General features: G+C 54.1%; 5 protein-coding genes across 5 annotated transcripts; 2 read left to right on the plus strand and 3 right to left on the minus strand.

The window, feature by feature from the left end:
• Window positions 1-110: 110 nt before the first annotated feature.
• On the minus strand, window positions 111-3,585 carry BDV59DRAFT_192826 (putative filamentation protein (Rhf1); the record flags this gene model as incomplete). The annotated part of the gene is made up of 3 exons (XM_073692114.1): window positions 111-2,510; window positions 2,567-3,180; window positions 3,234-3,585. 3 exons carry the CDS (start codon window positions 3,583-3,585, stop codon window positions 111-113), a joined length of 3,366 nt encoding a protein of 1,121 aa, XP_073548880.1.
• Window positions 3,586-4,174: 589 nt separating this feature from the next.
• BDV59DRAFT_176878 (RIX1/PELP1 family protein) lies at window positions 4,175-6,635 on the plus strand. The gene is made up of 2 exons (XM_073689521.1): window positions 4,175-4,523; window positions 4,597-6,635. The coding sequence occupies exons 1-2, from the start codon at window positions 4,185-4,187 to the stop codon at window positions 6,601-6,603; spliced, it is 2,346 nt and encodes a 781-aa protein (XP_073548881.1). The 5' UTR covers window positions 4,175-4,184; the 3' UTR covers window positions 6,604-6,635.
• Window positions 6,636-6,745: 110 nt separating this feature from the next.
• Window positions 6,746-8,293, minus strand: BDV59DRAFT_201425 (wax synthase family protein; the record flags this gene model as incomplete). Its single annotated transcript, XM_073693797.1, has 1 exon — window positions 6,746-8,293. One exon carries the CDS (start codon window positions 8,291-8,293, stop codon window positions 6,746-6,748), a length of 1,548 nt encoding a protein of 515 aa, XP_073548882.1.
• A 1,527-nt stretch (window positions 8,294-9,820) lies between these two features.
• On the minus strand, window positions 9,821-10,746 carry BDV59DRAFT_176880 (uncharacterized protein). Its single transcript, XM_073689522.1, has one exon. It carries the CDS (start codon window positions 10,156-10,158, stop codon window positions 9,889-9,891), a length of 270 nt encoding a protein of 89 aa, XP_073548883.1. The 5' UTR covers window positions 10,159-10,746; the 3' UTR covers window positions 9,821-9,888.
• Window positions 10,747-10,870: 124 nt separating this feature from the next.
• On the plus strand, window positions 10,871-11,513 carry BDV59DRAFT_201426 (major facilitator superfamily domain-containing protein; the record flags this gene model as incomplete). Its single annotated transcript, XM_073693798.1, has 1 exon — window positions 10,871-11,513. A coding segment is annotated over one exon (643 nt), but the record flags the coding sequence as incomplete, so codon positions are not given.
• Between the last annotated feature and the right edge of the window lie 9 nt (window positions 11,514-11,522).

An 11,522-nucleotide genomic window follows, 5' to 3' on the forward strand; every position in this document is an offset into this window, starting at 1 on the left:
ATCAACAGGAAGTCATCCAGGTATCACACTGTCCAAAATGCAGAAGAGGTACAAATGAGACAGCTCTTGACTGTCTTTAGTTACAAAAATGAAACATCAACTGTATCTACTTAAAGGACGTAAACCCCAGAGCCAATGTTCGACCAGTGCCGGATTGGCCGTCGGTCCTCCAGCTCGATACACCACCACAGCACTTCCTTCAGCTTCTCGACCTGGCCCTCAGCTTCGTAGGCACGCGACAGCGCGTACCAAGCTTCTGTGTTGTCCCACGAAGTTCCCCGCTTGGTCAAGGCTCTCAACATTCCAAAGGCTCTGTCTCGGGCGGCGATACGATTCAGAAGCTTGGGCTCCTCCGTGGGGGTAGTGGATGGAGACGTCTGACTAGCGTTGGCATCTATTGTCCCGGCCACCGACTGCCTGTATGTTTGCTTGGCGTCCTCCTTCCGCTTCCCCGACGAGGTCAGGGACAGCATCGACATGTCGGTTTCGATTTCAGGCTCTGGCAGCTCCAATGGGAATTTCTTTTCCCAGACATCGAGAAGCAGGTTGGACAGCGCAATGGTGGCCTTCGGATGATCGGGGTTGCGAATCAGAGCTTGCTCGAAAAGCTGCATCGCCTCATGAGGGCGCGACTGCACGTTCAGCAATAATCCTTGTTCAGCGTAGAGATCAGCCCAGAGCTCCTCCGAGCTTTTTGGTACACCCCATCCACGTGCCCGGAGCGCTCGGGCTGACGAATCTTGTGCAGCTACAAGAGCCTCGAGTCGCGTGATATGTTTCGAAGCTTCCTCACAGGCTTCCCTGGCATCTTCAAACAGCGACGCCCGTCGGTAAAGGCCGGCAATGAGAAGCCAGATCTTGACCAGGATACAGAGGGCGTGCCGCTGGGCCTGGGTGAGCGGGAACTTGGTTACCGCTCGAGTTGGAGAGTCAAAGCCGTAGGAAGTGGGCAGTCGAACATCTTGTTCGGGTGGCTGTTTCGAATGTCCGGCGGGTGGCGGCTGTTGCGTGTGTTTCATGTTATGGGCAACCGGGGGCAATTGTTGTTTTGCGCTCTGTGCCTGGTTGGCGCCAGAAACGGCGAGGCCTACCATATCCTGCCGTGCAACGCCGTCGGCATTTGCTTGTGGGGTCCTAGCCCCGTCCACGCTTGTCGCAGGAGAGTGTGTTCCATCCCCATTCACCTGCCCTGCAAGGGTGCTGCCGTGCTTGCGCAGTTTCCGCGAGTCAGATCGAGATAGTGTATGAGGAGTCTCAGGAGCGGCACCCTTCTCTTCATCGGTAACGTGTATCGCTGGGGCGCTATCTGTACGAGACTCAGTCTGGACGGATGGCGGATGCGGTACCTCTGGTCTAGAGGCGATCATGGACTCTCCTTTCTTTCGTCCGAAAATACTGCCACGGAAGCTCTTCACAGTGCCGGCAGAGCTCTTCGGCGGGATAAGATGGGCTTGTTTTGTAATTTTATCCTCCGCTTCGAGATCGAGGTTACCAAAGAGTGTCGCGAAGAGACCGAGCAGCTGCTCGCTATGGTTGACTGCGGCCTCCGGGCTTTCCATGACCTCAACGAAAGCAAGTTGGCTCATGCGCGTCTCAATGATGCGTTCTTTTTCACGTCCGCGTAGCTGGCTGATCAAGGTGTGTGTCATGCCAATGGAGTTCTGGCCCTGGGCGTTGGGCTGTTGTTTCTGTGGCCGCCGATCCTTGTGGGCAAGGGAGGTAACACCAGCGGGGAATTGTTCGAATGCGGCTTCACAAGAGCGTTCAGCTATATCAAAGTCATGTTTCGCGCTCAGAAGAAGCGCAAGAAGATGCCATAAGGGCACAAGATCGCGTTCGCGAGTGAAGTTGCCTTGGGAGCTGCCAGGGTGCGTTGTGCTGGTTAGAGCAGATTTAACGTACTCAATTGCACCATCAATATCCCGATCTTCCGCCAGAAGGAGAGCAAGAGTATACAGGGACGAGTAGTTCGAGTCGTCCTCCAACTCAGGGGCAAGGCTCTTTTCCAGATATTCGATTGCCTCCGCACGTAGATCGTCTCGCTTTTCGCTAACTGGTGTCCAGCTGGCCCAGGTCGCTAGACCAATACCAATTCCTCTGTACGCCATAGCCACGTCGAACGGTGTTACCATCTGGGAGCGAGTGGAGCTAGTCTCTGGGTTGATGTGGATTTCGTTCCCTTGACTGTCATCGTCTTCTTGGATGTGTTTGCCAACAAACTTCTTCAGGAGGATCACAAGGTCCCTCGCCTTTTCAGCTTCATTTGCAGATCCAAAGCAGCATAACATAATAACACCCTCAGACAGAGTTCGAAGTAGAATGCCATCGTTTTCCAACTCACCATACTGAGCGGATTTCTCGGCTCTCTCCTTCGCGCTGGTGACGATTTCGATATACGAATCCAGGGCTTTAACAGCAAGATCGAACTCTGCCAAGGCGGAATGGACATGAAATAGACGGCGAAGAATCAGATGAGAGTGGTAGGTCTTGGTGGCTGCGCGGTAGAGAATCTACAATAACATGTGAGTTTTCTTGACGCCGACGCGAAGGTTCAGGTAATGCTTACGTCCAAAACGTTCCGGCCAACGGCATCTTGCCCACCCTCTCCGAGCTCGGCATCACTCCAGCGAGGACCACAGAGGACTTCCCAGTTCCGAATGACTTGCTCCACCCAGTCTTCGATTTGTATGTTGCGGGCATCTGCTGTGGGGAATTTGACCTCCCGGAGAAGGTTGCCTTCGCATGTGGACTCAATGCGCTTGATTTCGCTCGCGAGTTGTAGGCGTTCCGGGCCGGTCCCAGCAGGCGTATAAGCCAAGTCGTGTTGAAGGATGGTCGACAGAACGTCGTAGTAGGACTTCCAAATCATAGATCTGGAGGCGGAGGCTCCAGTGCTGCCGGGGACACTCTGAGAGGAGATCCCCTGCTTGACGTGGGGGTGATTCGACCACGCGCGGAACAGATTTAGAGCTGTTCTGACCAGTTCGTCACTGGACGCATCGACATCCTTGCAAGCCTCGTCGCCCGCTAGCAGAGCTCCCTCGGCGACCAATTTCTCTGACCAGTGCAAGAATTGAGGGTTGTTGGGGGCTGACTGACCGTGGCTAAGTAGCCACGCTGTGAGGGAATCGAATGTAGTCAAGGCATCGATAGACCCGGAGACGGAATGTTGGGCTGCACCTGTCCGCAGGTTAGAACGGCAGCATAGCGTTGTGGGAAGATCACAAACGTGCCTTTAATATAGCAACCCTTGACCAGACACACTCTGGTCCACGGGGAGAGCTCCTCCCCGGAGCTTGTAAGAACATTCAGCGTCTCTCCGAAGTCTTTGGGCAGACGAGCGACGGCCAATGCCGGCTCATTCAGGACCCAATGGATCCAACCCAAGCAAATCTGCGCCTGAAACACGTCTTGTTTCGACCCCTCGGCCTTGTCAATGGTGGACAGGAGGGAAGGGATGAGCTCGGAAACGCTGTAAGAGGAGGGGGAGGAGGGTCGGGCGGCGGAAGGAGACGATTGAAGGTGTTGGGCGATCTGGTACTCGGCGGAGGCTACCTCCAGTAGGCCTGTATAGGAGCATTCCATTGATTAGCCAGGTGGCCCACCGAGAGAGGCGGAGCGCCGGGGATTACGGACATGTCCTGTGAGGAGCATGTTTGGTGACTTTGCGAATGAGTTCGGGGAGCTCGTCCCATTTATTCTGGCATCGGGCGTTATCCAGGGCGGCGACATAACGATGCCCCTTATCGGAATCTCGGCCCTGAGGCAGCAGACTTAGTATGGCCTCTCTACCAGTAGTCTGCCTGGGGGAGAGATCCGGGACTCACCGTCATGGCTGAGGGGGGTTAACGAGCGAAGGGGGAATCAACTGGGAAGATAGAGGAGAATCTGGGGGAGAGAGGCACGAGCAGAGAGAGTTGAAACGTCCATCCATGCGTGACGGGCCCACCCCAGGCTGGACAGAGCGAGAGAGGGAGTCGAAGGATGGAAATGATGGAGTCGCAAACGATGATGATCATCGCCCGTGCCAGGGGGAGCGGTACCGCCGTACCGCCCCCGCCGCCAATCACCGCCGCCGCTGCCGCCTCGTCACGAAATCCCAATACCGCCATCCGTACCGAGGCTTCATATGCATTTTTTTTTTCCCTTCTTCCTTCATCCTCTTCGTCCTCCACCTCTCCACCATGGCCTCCATGTCCATGTCCCTCCATGCCGTCAATCATCGCTTGACCAACATCCCCGTCAAGCAGCTTCCTCCCCTCGCCTCATGTCTCGCCGCCTCTCTCAGCAACTGCGGAGAGCTTCTCTCTTCGCCCCAGTCGCAGAAAGCCGCCAAGTCCGAATCCGACAATGCGCACCAGGTCCACAAGCTGATGGCTCGTCTGACGAGTCTGCTGAATGATCGCACTCCTGAGGGTCGTTGGACCGCCGTGGTACTGGTGAAGGCTGTTGTAGAAGCCGGTCAATGGGAGATTTTGCGCGGATGTGAGCCGTTCGTTCGTGGGTTGATGCTGATTCTCGCGGTAAGAAGAGCCTCAATTGCGCAGGATTGTCTCTATTTGTGAAGGCGAGAAAGCTAATCTCCTCAATTGGTAGAAATCGGATCCCGTCTCCACGAAGAAAATGTGTATCATCACCTTGACTCGCATCTTCCACCTGACGTATCAGTATCCCACCCTTATTCGCGAAATCACCACCCCCTCTCTCCCCGGGTTTATCACTTCGGCTTTGAATCTTGTCTCTGTCAATCCGTCGTCCGGTAACACCCGATCTTTAAAGCCAAACACCCCATTTCTGGAGGTCGTCCTGCATGCGTTTGGGGAATTGATCGCACGACACCCGACCATCTTCCGTCCCTTCAGAGAGCAGATTCAGAGTATTTTGCAAACAATCATTGGCGCGACATTTCCGACTTTCCCTGAACCTGTGGTGGATCTCGCAGAACGGCTCTTCATTCTCCTTCGCGGTTGCGCCCCCAATAATACCTCGGCAGAAGAGTGGAAAAAGAACTGTCACATGGCGATCCTTTCCGTCCATGACACTGCGCATCAGGTCTTCCGAGCGGTGGTAGAGCAGTGGGAATCAGTGGATCCGACTCTGCGCCACTCCCCTAAGCCATTGAACTACAGCCAAGAGATGGGCACCTTCGAGAAGGATGCGTTAGGGTTGTCTGGCTGGCAAGGTCTGGATTCCGGGGTGAATCGACTAATCCTCCTGCTGCGACTGCTTTCGCGGTTCTTGACGACCGCAACGGCGTCGACCGTGGCCATCCCCATTGGTTCCATCCTGGACTTGACTTCACGATTGACAGCCCTGACTGTTCCTACCGACTCCAAGGACGTTCAAGCTAACCCACAGATCAGCCTCTCGGAAAGACAAGCCCTCTTCACTGAACTTCCCCGAATCCATGTGGCCTGCGTCAACCTCCTGTCTACACTAGTCGGCGTTCTGGAGACCGGAACGGCATCGATAGCGCAAACGATCCTGGAACAAACCCTTTGGGTGTTCCGTGCCGAAAAGTCCATCCGCCAAGTACGGACCTCCATGTACGACCTTGTTAGCGCACTGCTCACCCACGCGGGGCCCTCCATGACAAAACAGGGTGTTTCTTCTCTCACGGCCTTGTTCAAAAGTTGTTGTTCCGAGATCTTGCCGCCCGTGAACGAACAGCCTGCGGCAGCCAAAACCACGTCTTCCAAGTCCAACCAAACCACCGCGAATGCAGATTCCTTCTTGAACCCCAATCTAAAGCAAGGGCGCGGCGTAGACACCTCGTCCACATTCCCGGAACTGAGAAAAGCGGCGTGTGATCTTCTCCCCGCCGCGTTGACACACCTTCCCATTGAGTACCTCTCGCCCGCTCTGCGGGCCGAGATTGACCGAACGATCATTCTGACTTCTGAAAAGGAAGCCATGCTGGCCAGTGTCCTCAACCCTGTTCCCGCCACCCAAGGTCGTGGTGTAACTGCCAGCATCATTCCCTTCTTGGCTCGGAGTTACGGCGCAGATATGGAAGTTGAAGCTTTAATTAGACCAAGAATGCCCGTCTTGATGAACACGAGCGGTCTTGCTCCGTACAATGACACGGATGAGGACGAGGAAGAGGAGGAGCCGGTGCTATCCGCTCCTCAGACCGTAGAGGATACTGGATTTCTCCAGCCCTCGGCCACGCCAATCCTACACCAGGACCTGACGAACACCATTCCGGCGGCTAAGCCACCGCCGGTTGTGAGCAAGCGCGTCCACGTGGATGAACTTGCACAAGCACCCGCGCCTTCTGCGCTGAAAAGCGAAGAGAACGTGCAGACCAAGAAACCGCGGGTGGGGGCTGATGTGACAGCTACCACCCGCCAACCGTCACTGGAGCAGTCCTCTCCTGCGACCTTCTCTGGCACTGGCGCAGTCTCTGTCTCCTCAACAGCTACTACAGCTGCCCCACCTGTTCAGGCCACCGCACCACCTACCGTGACTAGCGCACCCTTATCCGGCACTGCAGCGGTAGCAGCTGCAGCGGGTGAGGACGAGAGCGACGATGAGCTCCCGGCATTGAACATTGACCCAGACACTGACGATGAGGACGAGGACGTGGCCATGGCGGACTAAGATTGTAGAGTATATACCAACAAAGAATTCACTGTATAATATTCATCTGACATGATCTATGCTCCATGATCCTATTCCTACATATCTATCGCGTGCGCAAAGTGCAATGCATATGCCCTATATATACCCAACCAGCCATGTATCACATCACCCTCACCCCTCTAGTCCAAAAGCTCCCCCCATCCCACGAATGAAACCACGGCTCTCCCCAGCACCACCACCCCTCACCCTCAACTCCCAACCCCAGCCCAAACCCACGGAAAAGACTAATCGGCAGCGGCTCTGCAAGCCAGAATCCCCCGCGCGCAAAATCATCCATGATATACCGCGCCGAGAAGAGTAGCCAACTCGCCACGAAGATAACGTTCGCAGTTCGTCTGACCCAGCGAGGAAGGCTTTCCGCCCCGCCAGGCACAACCGCCGGCAGGAGCCATTTTGCTCCCATCTCCTGGACGGCGATGCCGACGGGCTGCAAGATGAAGAACAAAAACGGACCAGAGATAGGATGCGTCGGGGAGAACTGCGTGTAGCTTCCGCAAGCATGCATGAGACCGCTGAGAGTAAAGACGACTACAGCCACGACACCGCGTCTAGTACCGCGGTGGGCAGTGCACCGCGCAGGCAGTAGGGAGACGAGCGCATGGGCGGTCGAGGTGAACCCGAAGCGGAAGACCTGATGCCACCACCTGCTCCAGCAGCCGGCGAGACCGTGATCTAGAGCCGATGGCAGGAGCGGGCCGAAGAGATCGGCGTAGAGCCATGGAGCGTTCAGCGGTGTGGAGGTCACCATGCGGCTGGCTGACGGGAAGGCGTGGGAGAGGCCGAGGAAGATCAGTGGGTTGAGGGTGCCGACGAAGACGACGGCGGTGTAGATGGCTGTGCCTGTGAGGAGGAAGCGGTAGAGGTAGATCAGGGAGCTGGGGACGGAGGATAGAGGGATCAGATAGGTGAGCGGGAAGGGAGGCGGCAGAGACGACGACCCCACCACACCCCAGAAATACGGGTCATGCATCATGAGGAGCTTGATGAGGTCCAGAGCGAGGTAGGTCTTTATAAAGGTAGCCGCTACTGCTCGGAGACGGGATCGTGCATAGGATGGTTCCGGTGTCACGGGTCGGGGTTCGCCTGCAGCGGAGCAAGGGACAAGTGCCGATGGCAATGGGTCGAGGGACGAGATGCGCCAGTTCCATTCTGGGCCTCGCATGTTGAGTAGCAGACCCAAAACCCAGTTCAGGCGATGCATAATCGAAGTTGGATACGGTTGCCACGTGAGATGGTCTTTGTCTGTTGCGTCTTGACCATTGCGCAAGGCACGCTTGCCCAGAGGCAATGGAACGCGCTCAATCCTCCTAAATTCCAGTTCCGGGTCGTGGAATACCAGTAAGGCTGCCATCCAGATGGACCACCAAGCGACGATTAAGCCGACCATATAGCCATTGGCCCCTAATAAAGCCCGTCGGGATCGGACTGTGTCAATAGCCCCTTGCACTACGAGGCCGAAGACCAGATAGCGTACGTAGTGGCCGCCATACCGCCGGGGAACTGCCAGGGCAAGCAACGGAAGAGCGATGAGAAGGACAGTTTGCCAGAGAAACACCGGTTTGAATTGGCCCTGTTGGATCGAGACTTCGAACTGAATGCGATTGTTGTGGATGATGTGCAGGTAGGAAGGGGGGAGCGGATTCGCCATTGAGACCAGTCAATTCATGCAAGGGCTACACATATAGCACACCAAGTTCACGGGTATCTCGGTGTCATCTCATATATGAAGGATTGGAGGAGGGAGGCGATGGACATAAGCCGGCAGTTTAGGACGTCGGTGTCGCGAGGGGCCAACATTTTTTTTTGTTTTCGATGACACTCGGTTATTTGCTTTTGACATGAGCCACCTGTGGCTAGAAAACGGTAGTCGATGCATCATGGCCATAAGCAGATTGCCTCGAGAATTCGTGGCCTAGGTCCATCATAACATGTAGATAACGACCCAATGCCAGTTTGTTAGACCAGGATTCTGGTACAGCTTGCGCTGCACGTCCGTGATAAGATTTCGTTTAATGCAGTAGTGAACTTGGCTCAGCTAGTCCTATGCAGTCCTCGAATAGACCCCATAACCGCACCGAAATCGTTGGAAATCTCCAATCAGTTTACCAGACCAGTCATAATACGGTTTCCGAAATTGCACAAAGTCGGGGAAGCGAGGTTCAGTGGCGTGGAGAAAGTATTTATAGAGACTCTCATCTGAGACGTCAAGGACGTCGCAACTCTTCGTTAGGCTCACGGCAGGAAGCCATTCAGATATCCATTGGTCGATATTCGGTTCTTTGAGGCTATTTGCCGGAGCTTTTTTGAGTCTAAGCTCGGTATTTCGCCGTACGAGGCTGTTACCGGGTTCGAGAGCATCCTTCAGGGCTTTAAGGCGAGATTGGTCATGATAAAAGGAATCAATGAAAGATAGTTGGTAAATAGAGAAGGTTGGTGGAAGACGATGATATATCGACGAAACGCGCTTAGAGGACAGAGGGAAGGGCTTCCTGACCGAGAAGCACGAAGAGCTTCAGAATAAAGAGATATAAAAACGCAGGTCTAATCCGGGAAATTAAAGAAGTAGATCCTCTGGAAATTACTGTAGCCGCTGATCCATACAATTTGGCGGTGTGGAACGTCCTCACCTCGCTTGCAGATGGATGTGCCAGGTGACACTGATGGTCGGAGAGTCAAAATGAAGGCTATAAACATGTTGATTTTACCGCTAGTTTTAGATGGAATCCAAGTCTCTGCTATTGTTCAGGTTTAGCGGTAAATTACTTAGTACTGTTATGAACTTCTGCTATCTAAAAATAGCGATAAAATAGATATATTTGCAGGCTTAATCTAGTCACCTACGCTGACCTCTTCTTCGGTCACCGGAGATGCCTGCAAAGTCTGCAAGTGAGGTGTGGAGGCCGTTCTAGACAGCCAAATTGTATGGAACGGCGGCTGCAGTAATTTCCAGACTCCCAGACTCGCTTGAACATGTCAGTGATATTGGGTACACCCCCCTGATTGCGCCCGCTGTGCAGGCCTCGAATCCTGATTCAAGTGGATCAGATCCGGCCTGCCATGTCATAGTCTTAAAACGAGTGCTTATAATGCTGAAGCTTTTTTGGGCGAGTCGACAAGAGCATCACGTGTTCCGGTAAATCCGGCTGGCGTCCAAAGAGGGAAAGACCCGAACAGCTTCTTCATCCTTCGTCTTCATCCTCTTCGCCATACGCAGTACATCTCTCTCTCTCTCTCTCTCTGTCGTTAACCCACAGCAAAGCTCTGGTGCCGGCGGAGAAACCGAGTGCTTCCCCGCAGAATAAAACGATAATCCACTACCCCAACCGGATCCACCATGGAGAATACGGAGAAGACCCTGAGCCATGGATCCTGGGGAATTATCAAGCCCGTGTCCACGTCAACCATGTACTCGTGAGAAGTTATGCACTTTTGACGACCTAGGCACACGTGGATGATGCAACTGCAAAAGAATCTTACAAGAGTCCTCCACGTTCCATCGTGAACACCGGACATTTCCGATGCACCTACCCGCGACTTTTCTAGCCGCACACGGCAACGAACGCCATGAACCAGGATGCGCTAACTGATTAGCGGCAATCTGTTGGGTAGCTTTTCAGCCTGATTACTCGCACTGACCGAGTTATGTGTTTTATGCTCCAACCCTTGTGAAAGGGTTCCCTGCATAAGGGTCTTATCTCCGTGCCCTCGTCTCTGGTCAACGTAAGCCATTGGAGGGAAATACGATCTTTTCGGTCTTTGCCCACCCATCATGTCGGGCTTGTGCCGACAGTTCCGGCTATCTGCGAGAGGTAGAGCACCGATCGAAGCCACCGCATTGCTGCTCCTCTCCCGGAGAAGCAGAAGCTCCTGATTTGGCCAGGGATCTATATCATTTTATGACCATTATTATGCCTCCCTTCCATCATATTCGTGTTCCTAGTCACATCTAAATTTATATTAATAATAACCAATTTCCCCTCCCACACCCTGTCCTTTCCCTACTCAGTTCAGCTTTCTTATTTCTTCCGATCAGCCGCGTCTTTTTTTTTTTTTTTTTTAGATGCTGGATCTTGGGATCAAAGGAACATCTCTAACCTACTTAGGTAGCCTCTTCATGCCTTGAGCCGTCAATCTCGGTGACAGCTGCGTTCCTCCATGTCCTGGGCCATACTTACAGCTCATCTCCTGCTGCTTCTCCCCAGCTGACAACAAGACTACGTCCCGCATGGCGGTTTCGGACTCATTTCCCGCGGCGGCTGAACCTGTCAAGCCCAAACGCATTCCCCACTGGCGTCTCATCATCGACCAAGGTGTTGTCACACAGGAGATTATTGACCATCCTTATGCTGGCTCGGGCACCGAAGATGACCCCTTCATCGTCACATGGATCGATAATGATCCGCGAAACCCGATGACCTTTCAAACGGCAACAAAATGGTTCTATACGATGACGATGGCCTGGGCTACCTTGGCCGTCTCTCTGGTCTCTTCTGCTTACACCGGCGGCATGGAGCAAATCCTGGAGGATTTCAAAGTGGGCACAGAAGTTGCAACGCTTGGGGTCTCGCTTTTCGTGGTTGGTTTTGCTATAGGACCTCTGCTATGGGCTCCGATGAGCGAGCTCTGGGGACGACAGTACCTCTTCCTTGCCAGCTACTGCGGTTTGACGGTATTCAACTCCGCCGCTGCCGGTGCCCCAAATATCCAGGGATTGATAATCTTCCGGTTCCTAGCTGGAGCATTTGGCTCATCGCCACTGACCAACGCCGGTGGAGTCATCGCAGATTTGTTCCACGCGAAGGACAGGGGTGTTGCCATGAGTATCTTTGCTTCGGCCCCTTTTCTAGGCCCCGTGATTGGCCCTGTCGGTAAGCTAC

This window comes from Aspergillus ambiguus (genome assembly GCF_047715705.1).
Source record: "Aspergillus ambiguus strain CBS 117.58 unplaced genomic scaffold BDV59scaffold_12, whole genome shotgun sequence".
Classification (NCBI taxonomy): Eukaryota; Fungi; Ascomycota; class Eurotiomycetes; order Eurotiales; family Aspergillaceae; genus Aspergillus; species Aspergillus ambiguus.

Bases quoted from the DNA above. Each gene is read 5' to 3' on its own strand.
- BDV59DRAFT_176880 (XM_073689522.1), bottom strand. From the start codon at position 10,158: ATGTCCGGTGTTCACGATGGAACGTGGAGGACTCTTGTAAGATTCTTT.
- BDV59DRAFT_176878 (XM_073689521.1), top strand. From the start codon at position 4,185: ATGGCCTCCATGTCCATGTCCCTCCATGCCGTCAATCATCGCTTGACC. The intron at 4,524-4,596 runs GTAAGAAGAGCC...CTCAATTGGTAG, and splicing joins GGTTGATGCTGATTCTCGCG to AAATCGGATCCCGTCTCCAC.